General features: G+C 36.7%; 1 protein-coding gene across 1 annotated transcript in view; it reads right to left on the reverse strand.

Moving 5' to 3' along the window:
• LOC149145505 (protein SABRE-like) overlaps positions 1-21,160 on the reverse strand; it is a 366,058-nt gene extending 344,898 nt beyond the window's left edge. The window contains 1 exon segment of the mRNA XM_089452896.1: positions 20,715-21,160. Within this exon segment, the coding sequence (XP_089309022.1) occupies positions 20,715-20,836 (122 nt within the window). The 5' untranslated portion in view covers positions 20,837-21,160.
• Positions 21,161-21,395: the final 235 nt, after the last annotated feature.

Consider the following 21,395-nt stretch of genomic DNA (forward strand, 5'->3'; position numbering starts at 1 on the left):
TAAATTTTATTGAAAAAAAAAATTAAGATTCCAAGCCATGATTCAAGAATCCAAACCATCATATGTGTGTGTGTGTTGTGAAAACCATTTCAACCACAGACTCTAACAGATGGCAATCCTACATATCCATCGGATTGTGCAAAAAATGGTGTTGAAATTCTTTTTGACTATCATCATTCATAATAGCCTAAGTTACCAGGATGCAGATACAGATCCACCAATTTTTTGAAAAACCAGGATCAGGATATGGCAGGAAACAGCAAGGAAAATTATATAAATATATTTTTATAATTTTATTAAATTAAAAATATATACAAATATCCATATCTATATAATATATATAATACAAATCTTTTATAATAAATGTTATGTATATCAAAATTTATATTCAGTTTATTCAAATAATAATAATAATAATAACAGATAACTTATATATAGATATAAGTAATATAAGTTTAGATTAATATAATATAAATGTAATTAATTACAATATCTCACAACGATTTAGTTAACTATTTTTAAAATAGCTGTGGCTAAAACATAATGTTTTGGCAATTGTACTTGGTGATTTAGTTAATATATAGAATCAGATAACATCTATCCACTGGACCGCAATAGTGGAGGCCCGAGGGCACATCCCAACATGACAGAAAATGCATTCACGTTCCAGCACAATGGACAGTGCATTTGGTGGAGGCTCGAGGGCACATTCCAACACGACGGACGGAGCATTTGATGGAGGCCCAAACCATATAAAAACACATTAAAAATTATTATTAAAAAGCAGATAGTTGAAGGGTGAATCTAATGGCCAAACTTCATCAAACTTATGCAAACTCTCTTCGCATGCATCAGATTTAGAATTTTATGGATAAAATTCAGCAAATGGGTGACTTATGCTGACGTTAGTGTTTGCTGTCCATATGAACCCTGAGCAGATTCCAATCATAACAGATCCGGCAATCCGTGGATCCAGCCCCCATGCCTGACAGATCATGTAACATAGATAATAGCTATCCTTGGTGCAAAACTAGTGGCATTTCCTTACACCGCCTCATCACCAAAGTTCACAGTTGGCAAGAAGTTGAACAACATTTGCTGGATCACATCTTTGCATAACATTGTAAAAGTTTTGTGATCCACAATACATGGACACTCAATGGTAACATGATTTAGGTTTTCTATGGGGGATTAATTGGTCCCACATTCCTCAAAAATCTTTTGCACATGGAATTTCTTCTCATCATGGAAGATTTCAAGAACTTGAAAAAAAATTGGCAATTTCCATATTTTCAGCATGTCCCTAGATTATATCATGAAACCTGGAATTTGTATTGTTTTATGTTCCCAGCTACCCCACTAACACTTTTCGGCTGCAACTATCAATGAAAAAGATTTACTGATTTAAGTATTTATCCTTATGTCCGGATGTGGCAGCCTTGTATAAGAGAATACTTTTCAGAGAAACTAGCTTTATTGCAGGAGTAAGTGGAGAACCTGCATCAGCCATGTTTCTCTTGTCCATGCCTTGCAAGAGAGGATTCCAGACCAGGGAAAATTTTAAGAACCCCCCCTAAATTTATAAATATAATAAATAGGCGAATCTCCATGGTATTTAGGAAAAATGGAAGGCGATTTTATCAATAATATAATATGTATATATAATTTTTTGGCGAATCTCTCACCAGGCATGGCGAATATTTTACTCAATTATAAAATCTTGTAAGATCTTGGCGAGTCTTTCACTAAATAATAAAACTTTGTAAAGTCCTAGTGAATCTTAGCATAGGCTACATGCTGATTTAATTCCCCCATTTAAATAGGCTACATTCCAGGTGAATACCATGGGTCAATACCATGTGCCGTTTTGGTGAATACCATGGGTCAATACCATGTGCCATATTTATTTTTATTAATTCTAATATTAGGGTTAATAATGGTTTTTTGCATGGTATTAATAACAATCTAGTCCATGATATTTGTCCCATAGTATTTTGGCCATAGGTTTCACCTAAATATAACCCATTTTTTGAGTGTTCGTAAATATAAGGTGACTTATGGAGTAAATATAAAAAAATGTTTTATTTTTTTACCATACCTCTCGTTTATTTATATTTTTATTAATTTACCATACCTCTTTTACAAATATGGTATTTGGCCCATAGGATTCACTTAAATAAAACCTCTTTCTTGAGCCTTCATAAATAGAACGAGAGTTATGGACTAAATATAAAAAGAGGTTTTATTTATTTACGATACGTCTAGTTTATTTATATTTTTATTTATTTACCATACCTTTTGAGTAAGTATAAAAAGACGTTTTATTTATTTACCATACCTCCACTTTACTTATAATTTTATTTGTTTACACCCTTACATGTATATAAGGCGACTTATGGAGTAAATATAAAAAATGTTTTATTTATTTACCATTTTATTTATTTACCATACCTCTCATTTATTTATATTTTTATTAATTTACCATACCTCTTTTATAAATGTGGTATTTGGCCCATAGGATTCACTTAAATAAAAACTATTCTTGAAAATGGGCGAATGGATTCACTTAAATAAAACCTATTCTTGAAAATGGGCGAATGGAAGGTTGTAAGTCCTAATTTCAAGGGCTAAATTTACCTTTTTTACCCTCTCCCTTAAAATAAGGTGGGCTATTTGAGGTGATTTGTAAAAATGTACTATCATACACAATATTCGCCCACTAAAAATTTAAAACCCCTTAATTTCGCCAAAGGGCGAACATTCGCCCCTAAAATTATCCTTGTTCCAGACGTGAAACAATTAAGTTCAATGCCACATTCTAGAAAGAAACCACAGACAAATGTGCGGAATCAGTTACAGGAATTGCTGGAATTGAAATATCTTAGCTGATGGAAGAAAAAAGAGGTTGGTTTGACCGGCCAGTTCAGGCTGGTTTGAGCTGGTTTGGACCAGTTTGGTATCAAACCGCCCCTCCGCTACAAGTTGATGGCCAAGTTGACCCAGTGGCCTATCAACTTGGCCAGTTTGATCTGTTCCAAAGTCAGATTGGGCAGAGTTTAAAACTATGATTAAAATAGAGAAAATTCCTCCTATGGTCCCAGAAGTACATCTAGTCAGCCAGGATCTAACTAGGGTAATGATATAGTTAAGCATAGGTTTTGTACCTTAAATCAGTATGGAATAAGCCTCTTCATTTGTCAGACATTAATATAATTATCTTATCTTTCATATCTTATTCTATATGTTTGGGAGTTTGTATGAATTAATGTGATAATTCCCATCATAGTTACCATGTTCACAAAACTTAAATTTCATTGGCACCACAAATTCATTTGGCAAATAAATTTAAAAAAAAAAAACTGAAAGTTTCTGACTTCAGTGTTGTCCATAACATTTCAAGAACATGAGGCTACATAAGGCTTGTTTACTGATCAACTTTTGTTTTTCTTGGGGGAAGATCTCTTTGGGCAATCCATCAGTCAAAAGCAGTTGACACCCAAGGTCAGAACCTATTGATTGAATTGTCCATAGCCATAAACCAAATGTTGAACACCAACCTATGATTGAAAAAAGACGTCCTTTCTTATTCAGACATGATCAAAAGCAAGATATTTCATGAATGTTTTAGTCGGGGTACTGAATTTAACAGTTATAATTCCCATGCACATAAAACTGTACAGCAACTCCTATTATTTTTACATGAACATGTGTATTTCACTTCTTGTTCAACTATAAGTTCACTTCTCCTCTCAGACTTCTTCAAGCTAACAATTGTGATAGAACTTCTTAACTCCATATTTGAGTATTAATCTACAGTACATACCCATGGATATCATTTGCAGTGAGTTTATTATTAAAGAGTTCACTATTTGGCATCGACGGTTTGTGAGTACATTACAGAATGGAATGGTTAGTCAATCCACTGATGCAGCATCAATGGTTCATTGAGTGCCCTTCAAACCTGGCACATGGTTGCCTGTCTTTATACTTCAGCCTTCAGGGATAGATGGTTGGATAAAGTTTGAAAAAGTTACTTTCAAGCAGGTGCATGTAGAGGATATACTATAGGTACATGTATAGGATATAATAACATGGTTGCTCCCTGTGAATTGGAAGCCTTCTTGGCCAACTGGTTCAGAATCTTCTTTGAAGACCTGAACCCTTTGAACTTGCTCATGGGACCTGAACAATTTGTGAAGTCATCTCATACCATCAGACCTTCTTGACAAACTTGAAAGGATTTGCTGACTGGTCCTTCCCACCTGAACCTGCATGTTGACTCCCTCTACTCTACCCAATCTTTGAAGCTTCCTCCTCCCTAAAATCTTTGTCACAGTGATGTTGCTTGGCATTGCTTGAATAGATTGGCCCTTTAGCCTATACAAGTTGCCCTCTCCAACTCCAATGATGTGGCCATCGTCAAATCTAGATCCTACGGATCTGATCAATGCTTGTCCATCATGGAACGCTACAACAAACCCCTTATTCTCTATCATAGAGACCGAGAGAAAACTTCTCCTAAGTTCTAGCACCCATAGCACGTCCTTCATTTTCAACATGTCTCCTAGCTCATGTTGGAATAATATTGTCCCAACTCTCTTCACTGCATGTTTGGTATCAACACCAAACTCCCCATGCATCTTTGAGTCCCACTCTGTCAAGCTATCAAACAACCCTCGTTCTCCTGTCATATGATGCATGGCTCCACTATCCAAAAGCCATACACCAATTGGTATGGTGCTCAAGGAAAGGTAGGAAATAAGTGTGAATTCCATCTCAAACTTCTTGTCAAACTCTTCCGCCTAGGCTTCTGCCAACACAACTACAACAAGTTGCATACCCTTTCAACCCTTCTTCCTCTCTAGACATTATGATGCATAGTGTCATTTCTTGACATGCAAAATAATTGACCTTAGTCAAGTCTTCCTTCGAGTGTGAGGGTGACTCCTCAATCCGTTGAAACCTTTTCCTTTGCTCTTCATTTTCTGACTAGCAAAGAGCAAGATTCTCATCATCACCTCTATGTTGGCTTCCTAATAGGGATCTCTCAATTCTCCTCTTGAATGAAATCATCCCATAGTCTATCCCAATCAGGAAAGTTTTCATGTCACAATGCCCTTGATGAAAGAGCCCATGGCATGGTGAAGCCATTCAAGGTTGTCGTAACCACATCTCCATTTGTCATGGCCTCCCCAACTGCAGCCAACTCATTACAAACATGTGCGATCTTGGGGAGATAAGAGCTCAATATATCTTATCTGGTCATCTTGGTGTTCTAAGCTTTTCTTTCAACCCATCATCCTGTTAGTATTATCGCATTGTATATCTTCATAAGAGCCTCCCACATCTCCCTTGCTATATTCTTCTTAGAAAGGTGAAAATCACATGATCTTTCACCGCATCCAAAGATAATCCTTCTGGCTTTCACATCCTCTTGATTGTGGATGACCAGATCTACAGCGACTATAGGCGAAGTAAGTTTGGTGTTAAGAAACTCCCATATGCCATTCTCCATGAGAATCAACAAAACACTCACCTTCCAAGGAATGAAGTTATATGCACCCTCATGCCATTCTCCATGAGAATCAACAAAACACTCACCTTCCAAGGAATGAAGTTATATGCACCCTCCAACCTGTCCTCAAACCTCAAACCGGTTGCGACTATCTCCAAATCATAAACTTAATTGGACAACAAAACAGAACAAAGAACCAAAGAAGAAAAAATAAATAAATAATAAAAAATCGAAACAAACCAAAGAACAAAAAAAAAAATTGCTAATGAAAATTTGCTTTCCGTACATTATGGCAACTTGTCCTACTAACGACGTTATCTGCCAACCTGTATCTTGATGAATGTGACTTGTGAAAGTTGCTAGTTGGTGTGAGTTTGGTGTTAACAAACTCCCATATGCCATTTTCCATGAGAATCGGTGAAACCCTCACCTTCCAAGGAATGAAATTATATGCGCCCTCCAACTTGTCCTCAAACCTCAAACCGATTGCAGCCAACTCCAAATTAGAAACTTAACTAAAAAAACCATTGCTAGAAAATTGCTTTTTGTACACTATGGTTGTTTCTCCTGTTGATGACACTATCCCCCAACCTATCTTTGTGACTGCAACTTGCCAAAGTTGCCAGTTGGTCGACTATCTCTACTACAACTAGCATAGCCCTGTTGGCTACCATCACACGACACTAATACGTGGGTCCACAGCTCAACTCTACCCCACTCACCTGTGTGGCTCTTATGCCAGCAAGGGTTCAATGGTGTGTCTCTCATGCCTTGTTCATGAGTGTGATCTACGACTGACCTGTCTACCCTACAACCAACGATCGTTCCATGCGTCTCGGTTGCAAACCTTGTCTTGTGGGTGTTGGTCGCCTTTTCTCCTTGCCCTGCAGCCCAAAACACTCACTTGGCCTCTTTGCCCCATAGTCTGCTCACCCGTGTGCAGTCTCTACCTGACCCCACTCGTGGCAGCTCAACCTATTTGCTAGCTCGATGTGCAGCAACACAATGCCGCCATGATTACTACTACTTGGTTGTTGGCTATTGCTATCTAGCTGCTAGGTTGTACACGAGAGTAGACTTGCAATGGAGAAACAAGAGAGGAAACAGGTTGCTTCTTGGAAATGGTCTTCAATAGCTAAGAAGATATATTAGTTATGCTTAATTATTAGCATTAAACTACCACCAAGACTTATATTTTCAAATTTTTTCCTATAACTAATTCACCATTCTACATGATTTTTTGAATGTATATGCATCAAAATATATCAAAAAATGCTACAAATGTTTCTCTTGACCTCCTCCCATCCACAGCACAATGAACAGAGAATAATCAATAGCTTTTCCTTTGGACTTCGTATGCTAGGAGTATCCCTCGCTCCTCTACTCCCCCCAGGATCATACAAGTGGATTTTTCTACGATTCTGGAGTACCCAAATAGGGAGAGATTGCCTTGCTCGCCTCCCTCGCCATCGACCATCAGATCCAGGAGGTTGACCTCATTGGCCTCATCTTTAGCTCCCCTTCGCTTCTTTGGAGTTACACAGTCTAGCAACAGACATACTTTGTACTTCTTATTTTTTGTCGTTTCATGCGATTTTATGCATTCTCTAATTGTACATTTATTTCATTTTAGTCATATTTTAGTCTTTTTAGCTTTGGAATTCATGGAATCGCATTTGCACCAATGTTTTTAAAACCGGAACTGGTGACCGGACCGGTCCACCTAATGAACCGGTTTACCGACCGAAACCGGTCTAACCGAGACTGGTTTGGTCTAAACGAACCGGTTTTAAAAAATACATTAAATAATTAATTTTTAATGAAACAAAACTATTTTTAAGATGTAAAACCATGATTCCAAGCCAATAGAGACAAAATATGCAAAGTTTGCTCATTTATATACCATGTAAAGGTGAATATATCAAAATGGCACCGAGTACAATACATATCATCGACAAAATAGCAAAATACATAAGAAATGAGGCTCTAAATGGCCTATAAAGTCCAAAAACAATGCTGCAAGCTATGAGGCCATTGGCCTACTACAAGTCTACAGTGTACACATGATCAATCATCAAGTTCATCACCACTACTAGACACAGGATCATCATCAGGAGTTACATAGACATCATCTGGTTCAAAGTCTGAGGATGCCTAAGCCTGATCTGCAACCTCAGTATCAAATTTCAATGCCACCAATGACAGTAGAAGTGGACCTAATGGAAGCACGAGTTTGTCGACCTGCATGACTAGTGCCTTACATTGGTTCTTTGCCTTTCCTTGATGCCGCTACTGATCCTAGTTCTGATGCCACCACATAACCTGCATCATCCCCCGCTAAAGCCATGTCGATATCAAAATCAGCCTCAAACACAGGTTCTTCAGTCTCCTCCACCCATTCTGATGTTGGATCAATATCGTCCAACACAATGGGATCTAGATCAGGAGTTTTGCTCATCATTTGGAGCTCCGATTGCATTTATTGTTTACCCCCAAACCATGAAATCCTGAGAACCATTAAGTCTGCTGAATTTTGAGTGAAATCTAAAATTCTAGTTTCTCCATATGAAATCCAATGAGGTTGAAACCACACTCAAACATCCTGAGTCATTTCATGGTAATGTTAAAAATTTAAGTAAAAGGATGAAAATGAAAATTAAAGGAAATGTCACTTTTACTTTAAGAATTTAACATTACCATTAATTGCCAACATTGTTAGGGTTGAAACACCCTTAGTTTCCCCCCAAAACCCCTGAAACATAGTGAAAAATATGTTTTTTTAACTTTACAGTGGGCGTGCCTAAAACCGGTCGGTTCCATCCTAAATCGGCCGGTTTTCACCGGTTAGGGCAAAAAAATGGCGAAATGGCCTTTCCAACCGGGTTTTTTGGCCGGTTTAGACCGGCAGCCTTGCTAACCGGCCGGTTAGACCGGTAACCGGTTTTTAAAAACGGTTTTGAAAACACTGATTTGCACTCCCAAATGTCTTGTATATACACCAAATGTATCTTTTAGTCCCATTGACCTACTCTTGTGGTCACTTGAGGACATTAATAAAATTATCTTATCTCATAGTCTTTTGGAAATTGGCACTTCATGCTCTCGCTCCCTATAGTTATGGTGTTACAGTTAGAATAACAGAACTATTGAACACTATGAAGCTCCGAAAATATTGATACTAAGCATAAGAGAGCATGCCAACCCCTGCTAGAGATGGTGAGCAAGGACAAGTGAGGAGACCAAGAGGCTAGCCCATTGTTGAAGTCTTCAAGAACAATAAAAAGTCGATGTATCCTAAAGGGATCGCCAAGTCTACGAGAACTTGGTTATATGATCCTAGAGGAAGAGGCCAATGTTGCATGAAACCCTTGCCCCCCAAGGATCCAAACTAGGAATCACGTCCCATACAGATTCGTGGGGGATCTGTCGTCAGATCTGCGTTTGGAATTTTGAAACCGTGGATTGGGTCAACAAAGACAATTCTTGGAAATTCGGAACCATGTCAACACGATCCATGGTTCCGAATTTCCAAACCGCGGATCCGACGACAGATCCTCCCCAGATCCGCGACGGATCAGGCACGGATCTGTACGTATACGAAGGGAGACGAGCGGTTCCACAAGGTTCTAAATATTCTTTTTATTTTTTCTTTGACTTAAGTTGGGTTGGGGCTTCTTGAACACTACAAAGGTGCTCCCTTGATGCTCCTTAGTTGCTTCCTAGATGCTCCCTCATGGTAATGTAAGTAAAAGTGGCATTCTCCTTTATTTTTCATTTTCATCCTTTAATTAAATTTTTAACATTACCATGAAATGACTCAAGATGTTTGAGAGTGGTTCCATCCTCATCAGACTTCATATGGAGAAAATAGAATTTCATATCCTATTCAAAATTCAGCAGACTTAACAATTTTCGGGAATTCAAAACCAATGGGAATGTGGCATTTCATTAGATTATATCATGTATGAGGGTATGTGATTAGCACTTAATCAAGAGCACCAAGCCCTATATGTACCCTAGTGTTGGCGGTGTTAATTGTTGAACTCCTTTGTCATGCCCTTAGCAAAAAATCACCTTTCAATCAAGTCAGAATCATCGAACAAGCATGTTAAGTTTTTTCTACCATATTTTAAGGGTTGGATTAGGTAGTTTGATCAAAATTGGGCAATGTTGACTAACATCCCTACACAATCGAGGTAGAGGCAAAGGCTAGACAAGAGGAGAAGAATCTAGATTCTATATGGTTGATGCATCTAAATAGTTGATGCTCGAATAATTAATCATTAATGTATAATGGATGCCATATCTATCTTGATTTATGTACAAATATGCATGCTTCCATATCTTGTACAACTAATTTGGTATTTTGGACGTTTTTTTAATATAAATGCAAAAAAATATAAAAACACACACATATATATAGTAGACGCTTCACTTCCTAGACTTTTGGGAAATGATGCTTCCGCGTCCTGCTTCGTGCAACATTGCTTGGGAGGGCCAAGAGGGGGCCACAAGAACGAGGTAGTTGACATCTGAGGCCAATAGAAAGAATCCCTTGATAGAGATCTGACTACTTCGCTGAACCCAGTGAATACTAGTAGAAGCATGTTGATGGGGGAAAGCTTGACTCTAGGTCCAACTAGAGTCGATTCGTTCACTAATGTGGCGGTATACAATCTAAGATCTAGATGGAAAAGTCCTCATAAGTCTTGAATGAGAAGCCAATCAATCCCCTAACGTATTCAGAGGAGACCCAAGGTCTCACCAACCAAAAATATGAGGTCTCGTGGATCTTTGATTGTCATTTGTTATTGCTCTTAAAGGAGGCAACCAGAAAGTATGAAATGGTCCTCCTCAAGGCCTCCAATCAAGGCATGACCTATGAACAACGAGATTTGTACTCGAAAATCTCTCCCACAAGGAGAGCAAGGTATTGCTAGTCAAGGTAGCAAAAGAAGGTGGAAAGGGAACCTCACAATCTTGGAATAAACAATGGTATCTACCTTAATCACGCAATAAAGGGGGAATTGGGAAATGAGATGCCCATCCATCTTTGGTTCCTTAAGGTGACAAAACTAGCATATCCTATGCAACCTTTGAAGGTGCCAATCAATGTCAATTCAGTCTAAGAGATCCCACTCAAAATTGACCCAAGGAAATCTAAGGGCATGCCTCCAATGTCTATCATACAAGGAGGGAAAACAACAAGGTTGTCCCTCAACGACAAGCAATGCTCCATGTAAAAGGCCCTCTTCAAACCAAGACCTCTAAAGGTGTGATCCATGTAGTTTGGATGTAATGTTTGTATATGTCCTCTCAGAAACCTCACACAAGTAATAATGATGCCCCAACTAAAAGATGGATTAGGGCATCCTTACCTTTAAGTGCTAGTCCCAATCCCACTCCAACCCAAAAAGATAGTGATGTTACTTTAAATGCTGACTTGGGAAATGCACTCGACAAGGTAAATGTTTCAGTACCTATCCTTACATTGGCAAATTAGAGCCTCAAAGAAGTCAAGGAAGGAAATAAATTTGATAAAGAAACTAAAGATCCTCATGTGATATTACGAAATATGACCAAAAGAATAGAGGACATGCACCTCTATTTCTCACATTAGTTGTAAATGATTTATTGTTACATAATTGTATGCTTGATTTTAGTGCTTCTATCAATATGATGCCTTTAAAAATAACGAATCAGGTAGAGTTGCAAATTAGAAGACCTTATAGAAATATGTGTGATTTTGATTCAAAGTATATCCAAATACATGGTCTTATCAAGGACTTAAAGGTTTGCTTGGCTGCCAATCTTGACATTGCTATGTTAACGGATGTCCCTGATGCTTGGGGTATGCTCTTATCTAGAAAATAGCCTACCGCTTTAGGAGAGCATATACAAATGAATCTATCATATGCCACCATACCTACCACTGATGAAAGACCATTCATCATTTATAGAGAACCTGCTGTGAAATACCATGTAAGAGACACCGTGGAAACTAACAACCATGTGTCTCATATTGATAAAGGATTGTGGGATTATCATAACTCCATAAATTCACGGATATCACTAGAAGAACAGTTTGGGGACTTCCATTTTCTTCCCTTCTTTTATGAAGAAAACATTGATGCTTCCATGGGCAGTAAAGATGAGCATCGTGAAGCTTTGAATCTTTAAATAGCTTGAAGACTCTTTGAACCTCAAACACTCAGGAATCTTGAAAATCCAAGGGAAAAGTAAAATGAAAGTAATATATGTCATGCAGACCTTATACCCTGTCTAAAGGCCAGTTCCTATGACCAGGAAATGAAAAAAAATAGGAGGTATAGGGTCAAGAGGAAGCTGAGTCACAAAATAGAAAAACAGTTGTTAGCTAGTCATTAACTAGCTATTATAATTTTTTCTATAAAGGCTAGGCTCTCCTCATTTGTAAATAGTAGTTATTAACTTGAGAGAAGTGCTATCAATTAACAAAGGGCTCGTCTATTTGCAAACTCTTGTACTCTCTTGTATAATTGTGGAATGGTTTTTGTTAATGTTTCTTTTCTTGCTATTGTTATTGGGAATTATTTTTTAATTTAATTCCATCTTGTTAATAAGTAAATTCACCATAAGACTAATGTTATATGCCATTAAGGAGCTAATATGCTACATGGAAGCAAGCAACTAGGGCCTTCCCACTTGTGTATTTTTTTTGCAGGTAAATCGATCCAAGGGTTTTAAACCACTTTGAAAGGCGACTTTACTTCTCCAAAGGGGCTTGAATTTTGCCACACATAAAGGACAGAGGTTGGAGACGCCACAAGAGAAGGCTGCTCCTAAGGAGGGTTGAAAGTTAGGTTGCTCCTAAGGAGAGTTGAAATTTTGCAAGGCGAATTAAGTAATAGTGGGGGCGATTTCTGGAAGGACCAAGCCCACTCCCTCAACAAGAAATGGCCATAGTGACTTAGAGGAACATCTACTTCACATTACGACAAGAGGTGAGACTAATGCACGGGTATAATTTCAACAACCAAAAATCCATTGTTTCTCAGAATCTCACTTTTATTTTTTGCAGTTAGGGTAGGATTTGCTATTTTTTTATTTTCATATCAACTTTTAATAAGTTATTTATTGGGAAAAATTAGCAAAATTGTTGGATCTAACCCCATTTTAATACAAATTCCTATCTCCTCCATTTTAGACTTGTATGTAGCCTTTTGTTGCATATTTGGTAAATAAACATAACCCAGAAATCTGAAAATCAATTTCCAGCTAACTGGAAATTACATTTTTAGTCAAAATTTAATAAAAGGGAAGCCTCTAAGCCTCTATAATCCACCCTCTAGCCATCCCACACTTTGGAGTAATTCCCTAGAGGTGTTTTTCAGATGGTGGACTGGCTGATAAAATCAAATACATTGTTCTCCCTATGTTTTTACGTAGACTTTATAGTCTGTCATACATGACAGCAGACTATTTTTACCCACAAATCCTTATCAAGGCATCAGAGCTGATAAATAATTATAAATTTGGTTGGGATAAATTTAGTAGACCAAAATTCATAGGTCACATGCTATATCTTTAAGTTATTTTGGCTACTAATATCTAATGTCAAAAATCTACATTGTTTTTATGCAGGACAACATACAGACCAAGAACACCACCTCAATGAGTCCATAAACGGCACTTGGACATAAACCGAAGTTGTTTTTGGGGACTCCTCCATTAGTTGTTTAGGGGGTGTTGGACCTAAATAGCAAGGGCTTGGGCTGAGGTGACAATAGGTCCCTACCCTGTGTGTGCCGATCTAGCAAGGCTGTTATGACCTTAGCAACTGTGCTAAAAAGATCTATAACGTGCCCAAGTTATAATCAGCTAAGAGACAAATTTGACTTTGTTGTGAAGTCATTGAATGAAAATATAATTTTTGACAAATCTTTTGAATTACAATCAGCTCATAAGAGTATACAAGAATTTGCAGAGAGTCGTGAAAGAATGTGGCTCATTGAAACTTCTTCTTCAAACTCTTTTCTATATGCACGTTTTCAGTGATTGTAAATGGGGATCATTTTTTGGCTAAAGGTAACTTGAGAGGAGTATTGTGTAATTTAAATTTCAAGCTCCATTGGACATATATAATACAATCATATAGAGGTAATTGTTTAATTCATTTGCTCCATTTGCTTGTGTGTAATTTGTGAGTATTTTGCTTATGAATGTGGTATTCATTAATTATAATATTTATTCTTATGTTCATCTACTGCACAATGAGACTACTGAATGTAAATTTTGAGTTTATCGGCTTGTACAAAAGAAATCAATTTCAACGTGTATTTCAATTTTCAAACAATGTCATCTAATTTCACTACTTATGCTTTAAATTTTCATTTCTACACTTTTGTTTTTGTAATTCCATTTCTACATACAAACCAGTAAATTGTAATTTATTTAAATTATTAAAAAAAACACTAAAACTTGAAAAACAAAAACAGTAGCCAACACCACATGCTATAGGAATCACCACTAAGGGTGCAAACTCTAGTTTGGGCATTTCTACCTGGCGAGTTCCCTACAAATGATGATGAGGGATATTTAGCCACATCAACACCATGCCTAAGCGTTTGGCTATTTCTCTTACAATAGCTTATTTATTTTATTTTATCTTTTAGCTTCTGGGAGTTGTTTTGGCACTCTCACAGTTTGTCACTATTAGATTGTACAGCTTGTCACTAATGGAACTCAAAAATAAATCTAATTGTTGACCCATATATGACCTAACTTGTTTAGCCTGCAAAAAATTGCAATACCTCAAATAAATTACAATCTTTTTCATTTTGTCTACAATATAACCAACCTAGATCCATCTTAACTCCAAATCTACCAAGCGCTGAGAGGGGTCAAATCTCTTGAGGTGCAAACTTCTTTTAGATAGAAAAGAGATTTGACCTAGTCAAAATGTTTTAATTAATAATTATAATTATTAATTTTATTTTTATATATTATTTATTTTTTTAATTGTCCTTTATTTTTATTTTTATTGTTATGTAATTTGACCGAGTCAAAATGTTTACATAGCATAACATCACATACATAGCATAACATCACATAACATAACCTTACAACATCTCTTCCATACTGGGCTGGAGAGCGCGTCTCACGCAATAAATATGAAAAATAAGCAACAAGCGAGGGTCCACTAGGAGTACCATAAGCACATAGGTTATATTATGTGGTTAATAACGGAAATTGATTTTGTTATTATTGATTTCAATGATGAAATATGTGAAAATTTCAATAGGTATTATTACATGAGAGCATAGCTATATTGTATGTGCAAATAAGATATGAATTAGAGGGCACATCTCTTATTTCTTTACCTGGTTAATTGTTAATAGTAAATACATAATTGGTGCTAAAAGAATTATCTTTATGATAACAATTGATGGCCAGTAGAAAATTCAAAAAATACAAATATGAAATATGAAAAGAGGATGCATGCAAGGTGCTGAAATAAGGAACAATAGCCAGCATTTATTACAACGTGATTGAGAGAGAATGCATGATAAAAGGAACAGGTTGTAGCTCATCATTTGGAAGGAGCCACAACAAGGAAGAGGTATGTAATTGTCCTTTGTTGCATTATTTTGAAGAACAATGCTATTTATTTTTGGATGATGTAAATTTTTTCTCTCTGATCTAGACATGGGGTTCCCACTGTCCACTTTTTTCCTACCAGCATTGTAAACTCAAACCTATTCCTCCCATCTCTGCTATGGATAAATTACAAAGGATAAAAAATTAAAAATGAATTACGTGAGCTTCATTGCAACTCAAAATTTACTTGGGTTAAAATTGATTTTCATGCCATTTCACTCAACTTCGTTATCTCGCAAATAATAATGGTCATTTGGAATTGAAAGAATTTTATCTTATTGAATTTACCATTGGCGAGAAAAGACAAAATTCCATTGAAACCATCACCATACAATTTTGTACGTGCTTTCCATTTTTTTACTTCCGTCAATACTCATTTCATGTGAAAGAGAAAACAAAAATGTTGTGACAGCTCTCAAAAAACATCATAAGTTTGGTTTGTAAAATGAGTTTATGGGTATAAATGGAATGCTTCTTCACATGACTCCTTGACCGAGGCTCTATAAATTACAACAATATGCATTTGATAATAGATTTGTCTTTTTTTATTTTGTATGCAAAGATAATTTATAGGTGTCATGGTTGAGATATGGAAATGACCAGTTAGTTGGTTTACATGTAGATGTAAGTTTTACTTTTTTCAACTGAGGATCAAGAGGTTCCCAAAGAGGTCAAGGACGAAAACAGAATGTAATATGGCAATAATGAAGAAACAAAGAAAGAAGTCTCTCATCTGGACATGTTTCCTAAGATATCACAGTACTAGTCCTAACTTTGTTATGTTTGAAGAGGCATATTTAGAAATCATCTATTTTTTAGGTGATGCTTTTTGTTTCTAACATTAGACATGCTTTGAATGACTAACAATATGATTATGTTTGCCATATGGGAAAACAAGGAGTCTTGTTGACATTTTTGGAAAGTGTCTCTTTATGAATATGTATGTTTATGGTTTCATGATATTGCACTTTAACAATTAATTATTAAAATCGGAGTTACAAGGGAAATGCATTTCCTACTTGGAGTTATAAGCAGTTCTATGGTTAAAACTAGTAGGACCCCTGCTTATTTTGATTAAAGATATTATATTGCATTTTAACAATTAATTATTAAAATAGGAGTTACAAAGGAAATGCATTTCCTACTTGGAGTTATAAGCAGTTTTATGGTTAAAACTAGTAGGACACCTGCTTATATATATATATATATATATATAAACTTTAATGATTCCATTCCTCCTACCTATTTCCCGTACCCATCAAGCAGTTGAAAAAACTTATAACTGGAAAATAACAAAAGGACAGAAATACAGAAAGGAAAGAAGAATCGTTTAGAGAGAAAAAAATCTTTCCACAAGAGGTATGTTGAAGCTTTGAGAGATGTTGCTATTAATTTATTTATTCATACTTATATTTTTGTGGGTTGATAACTTTGTAGACAGTACGGTATCTTCTACGGAATGACACGAAAGGCAAAGTGGGACTAGCAAGAGGTATGTTGAAGCTTTGAGAGATGTTGCTATTGATTTATTTATTCATACTTATATTTTTGTGGGTTGATAACTTTGTAGACAGTACGGTATCTTCTAGGGCATGACACGAAAGGCAAAGTGGGACTAGCTTTTTGGTTAATTTTCAAGGTGTTTATTATCTGCATTTCTGTTTGCACTAATTAGAAGCTCTAAGTGTATTCAGTGCTAATTTTCCTATCATTTTCAAAGAATCAATTGTACATTGCATTATCCTTGAATTGGTCCAAGTAGACTTACGAAATCTTCATTTATTTTTTATGGCATTTTATCACTTTTATATGGATTTATGACATCTAAAGTTGTGTGAAAATTCCCTAGTCCAAGTCCTCGCAGGGATTTGTAAAAGTTATTGGTTCAAGATATATAACTTCTTATCAACAAAGGATCATGTTTCATTCTCAATGTTGATTCTGTTTCTTGTTTCAATCATTTTTATATTTTGAATATATGCATTGAGTTATTTGATTTCAAATTTATTTTCTATTTGATATTTTTTCTTTCTTGTACAATTATTTTATTTGTTTATCCATTGTATTAAATTAGACAATATTATTACTTTTTATTCCTTTTCCTTTGTACAAATTTTAAAATAACAAAAAAAAAAAATCCTGGAATCAAGATTTCTCATGAGATCTCTTTTTCATTCTAAATTGAGGCTTAAAACCCAAGGTGATAATCCTGCCTACCCTATTTAGCCTTACAAGGTTCAAGGTGTTTTTATACAAACCTTTTGTCTCCGCATCAACACCAGTAATGACAAACTTTTGGCAATCTAGTAATGTCCACAAAGCTTTTGAATCACATTAGCACCAAAAGTTCTTGTAATCCAAAAGCAAGCTTTGAGTGCAAGTCCCTGGTTTCATGTGAAAACATGCTCTCTCACCCTATTACTAGTATTGCTAACAATGTTGGTGTCATGCCTTGTAGGCCCTTCTTGGCTTATGGTTGTTGTCTATGTGATGTATATGATCAGCATAGATCCATCTCAACTCCAAATCTATTAACCACCAAGAGGGATTAAAAAGAAATTGAGACACATATATCTCTATACTAAAAAGATCCTAAGTTGAGATGGATCTATGTTGGGGTGTGTGTGTGTGTATATTAATTAACTAACATTTTGTAATCTTTTTCAGCATTTCCTTTCTTATATCATGAATTTTCTTTTTTTCATATTTTGATTTACAATCATAATGTTGCACATCTCATCTCATCCATAATGGCCTTTTATTTTATTTTTTTAAATATGATATTAAGATGACCTACGCCACATGTCATGTCAACTTTAGACATGAACATTACACATCTCGCTCATACTAGGTTGTAGAATGCACCTCACTTCTCTCAATGCAATTACAACTTCTCACTAAAGTGGCATATCCCTATGATGGGATTTCATTCTACAATAATACCCCCCCCCTCCTCAAATTGCAGTGCAACCCTTGTAAAGTGTTTCCATCATGTCAACTTTACACATATATGCATGCCACACACTCAATAGTCCAATTGATTTGTTGGCCAATGTGATAGTCCATAGCAAGTGGGGCATCCAAACATTTCATTCTTCTCATCCCCCTAGGGTCACCAAGGATTAATGGTGAAAGCTTATTCTACCATTCAATATTGATAATCAAATCCCTTCACACCCCCCCATTACCAGCCAATTCCTACTTAATCATTTCACCAACACTACATCTAAGCAAGCTCATCATCTCTCTCTCATACTTGGCCCTTCAAGTAGCCATGGGCACCCCTACCTCTTTCACCCTTGCAGGTCTCACCATGTAAGTGAGTACCCATCCCCAAGATCCACCACCCACTACAATAGCCTCACCTTCCATCCTTTTCTAGAGCATTGTATTCCACTTCTACTTTTGCCTCTTAAAGATTAGGTCTTACAAATTAGCTATGCTTTTGCCTTTATAGGAGTGGCCTTAGCACTCCCACTTTGTATCAACACAATTATACTAAGTAGTCCCATCGACCTATTTTGGGTCATTTGTTGGACATCAATATACTAATCTTGTCTTGCCCCTTGCAAAGCATCAACTTGTTTTCATCTACATTCTCATTCTCCTTCTATGCATTTCTTATGTCCCCAACCATATAGCATTGTCATTCTCATCCCTCCTCATTGACTCTGATTGGTCCTTCAATGAGAAATGATGCCCTTCTCTCACAACCTCCCATTCAGAGAAGCTTGTGTGCTACCAAAGCTAGATTGTCTCTCTCAGGAAAGTCTACATACCATCATATAGTAGTTTAACAACAATGAGGAGAACTTGGATGTTGATGGAGCAGGAAGTGATGCAAGGTAAAAATGGTGCAACCACAAAGAGACTAATTTACAAAACCATATTTGTGTCGGCTATGAACTTGGATAAGAAGGTCGAATAGATTGTGGCTATGTATGAAGGTGACGACAATTTCATGAATGGCAACCTCAAGTTCCAAACTTTATTCCAAGTTTTCTTAACAAAATAATAGAGCTGCTGAATGCCACCAAGGGCATTACACTCCTTTGACTCCTGCCCAAAAAATATAAGTTCATAAGCCCTACCACCATGCGGAGCTCGCATAGCCCAAGCTTCATTCTATTACGGCAGCAATTTTAGATGAGTGTTAAACCAGCATTGCACCTCACAAGCAGCAACTAAACATTGATTTTCAAGTGAATGCAAACCATCAGAACAATTGGCCTAGCCCCAGATTAGCCTCTTGCAAGACAGTCTTCTCCTGGTTTTCCATTTTCTGCTTAGCTCCTCAGGGCCCAACCAGTATGTCGGCCACCTGCCCTAGCTTACTGGTGTGACTGCTTAGCTTTATTATGCTTAGTTGTGTTGTGTTAAGGATTCAGTTAGCATTGCAACCACTTATCAGTAGAAAACTCTATACCCTAATTTTTGCTTGCTATTTAATATAGGTTCAGGGATCCTTAACTTGATTTTGGTTTTCTGTAGGCATGGACCATCGATCACCCTATAAATCCTCCCCGGGAGAGAAATTTTGTGCCAATATTGAAATATTTTGAAATAATATATCTTTTTCTGGCAAAAAAGGTCAGAAAAACAGAAATGTTGAAGTAGGTCGCTAGGTATTTTAAGAAAAAGAGGACATGAGCACAAATTTATGTCAAATTCAACTTGATTTACTTTGGAGAAGTACTAAGAGCATCCTGTTCCAAGGAGCAGGTCTATCTAATATAACTTCTCCAAATTTAACAAGAAGTGGGAAAATGGACCTTGGTTTCATTGACTACAAGAAAATGATTATAGGGAAACACTGCCAGAGTCCAAACTGAACCTCGGGATACTGGCACCCCAATCAGAAAGAGTGATTTGGGCTAAATTTTCACCTAATTTCAAGAACTATGGTTAATTAACCACGTGTCAACTTAAAGAGTGTGGACAAAGATCACTCATTTTATCAGCTTGTCATTTCTGGATAGTACAGAGCATCTATTAAACCGTCCAAGCATTCTTAGCTGGACCATATAAAAAGTGCAGAACAATCTAAAGTACAGAAATTTTAAAGCATTCTTTAGCTTAAACATTTGAAGTGCAATAATTTCCAAGAATGTTCACTAAAACCTTTGTAATACAACTCCTTAAATCATTCTTTCTTTTAAGCATTACAGAAATTTCAAGCATTCTTCCCTTAAAACATCACAAAAAATTTGAAGCTTCTTCTCTTAAAAAGTTACAAAATTTTCAAAGCATTCTTGGCTGAAATTTTCAAAGTACAAAACTTCCATCGCAATCTTAGCTCCAACAGTTATGATAGAATATTTCTAGAGTAAAACTCTCTGAAGTGTTTTCAGATGAAGCATCTAAAGTGAAATGTTTTAAGAGCATTCTTAACTAAAACATTTAAAGGAGCACAATTTAAAGCATTCATGGTTGAAACTTTTCAAACACAAAATTCTCAAAAATTCCTCCAATAAAAGATTTAAACACAATCTCAGCTAAAACATTTAAAGGGAAGAATTTTCCAGCAAATGCTAGATTTAAAATATTAACATAAACTTACATGAAAAGCACCCATCCGATGATGGAAACCACGAGAAACAGGGCCAGAAATTTGACGGGGGTGACCTCCATGGCTCCTCCTCGCGCCCTGCCCGTGCGGTTCAGGCAGCTCGTCCAACACATTCACAAAGACGGCAAATTCACCGCAAATCACATATTTCCCCTGCAATTATCTGCATCTTGAGCCCTAAATCGTGCTCAAAACACTGGTAAATAATCGCCGGAGCCCTCCATATTTAACTTTCTTTCCGATCTTTACCTGAATTTCTTCATCCGAACTTGCCTTTGCAACAGCGGCGGCACGCGGATCGACGAAAATGTCCTCAAAATGTCCGGATCGAGCTGGATCCACAGCGGAGAATGGCAATGAAATTAGCCACTGCGTCCTTCGTTTTAGTTGCTGATTATTATTATTATTAGTCGCATCGGCATGCTCGTCACGTCTCCGTCGGAGGGGCTTGAGCTGAAAAGCTACAGTAATTTTGTCCTGGAGTTTTAACTGCCGGAGGGACCTTTGTTTTCGGACCGGGTAAAAGGGGTCTTTTAGAATATATTTTAACCGTGGGGTTAAAGGAGTCTTCTGTTAGGCGGTGGTCGTATGTGACGTGGAATCATGGGACCGAGGTTGCTGTGGTGGAAAGTAGCGCGTGGAAGCAATGATTATTATTCGTGCGCACTTGGA

This window comes from Pinus tabuliformis, chromosome X, assembly GCF_031772625.1.
Source record: "Pinus tabuliformis cultivar Carrire ecotype Pingquan chromosome X, CPIR1, whole genome shotgun sequence".
NCBI lineage: Eukaryota > Viridiplantae > Streptophyta > Pinopsida > Pinales > Pinaceae > Pinus > Pinus tabuliformis.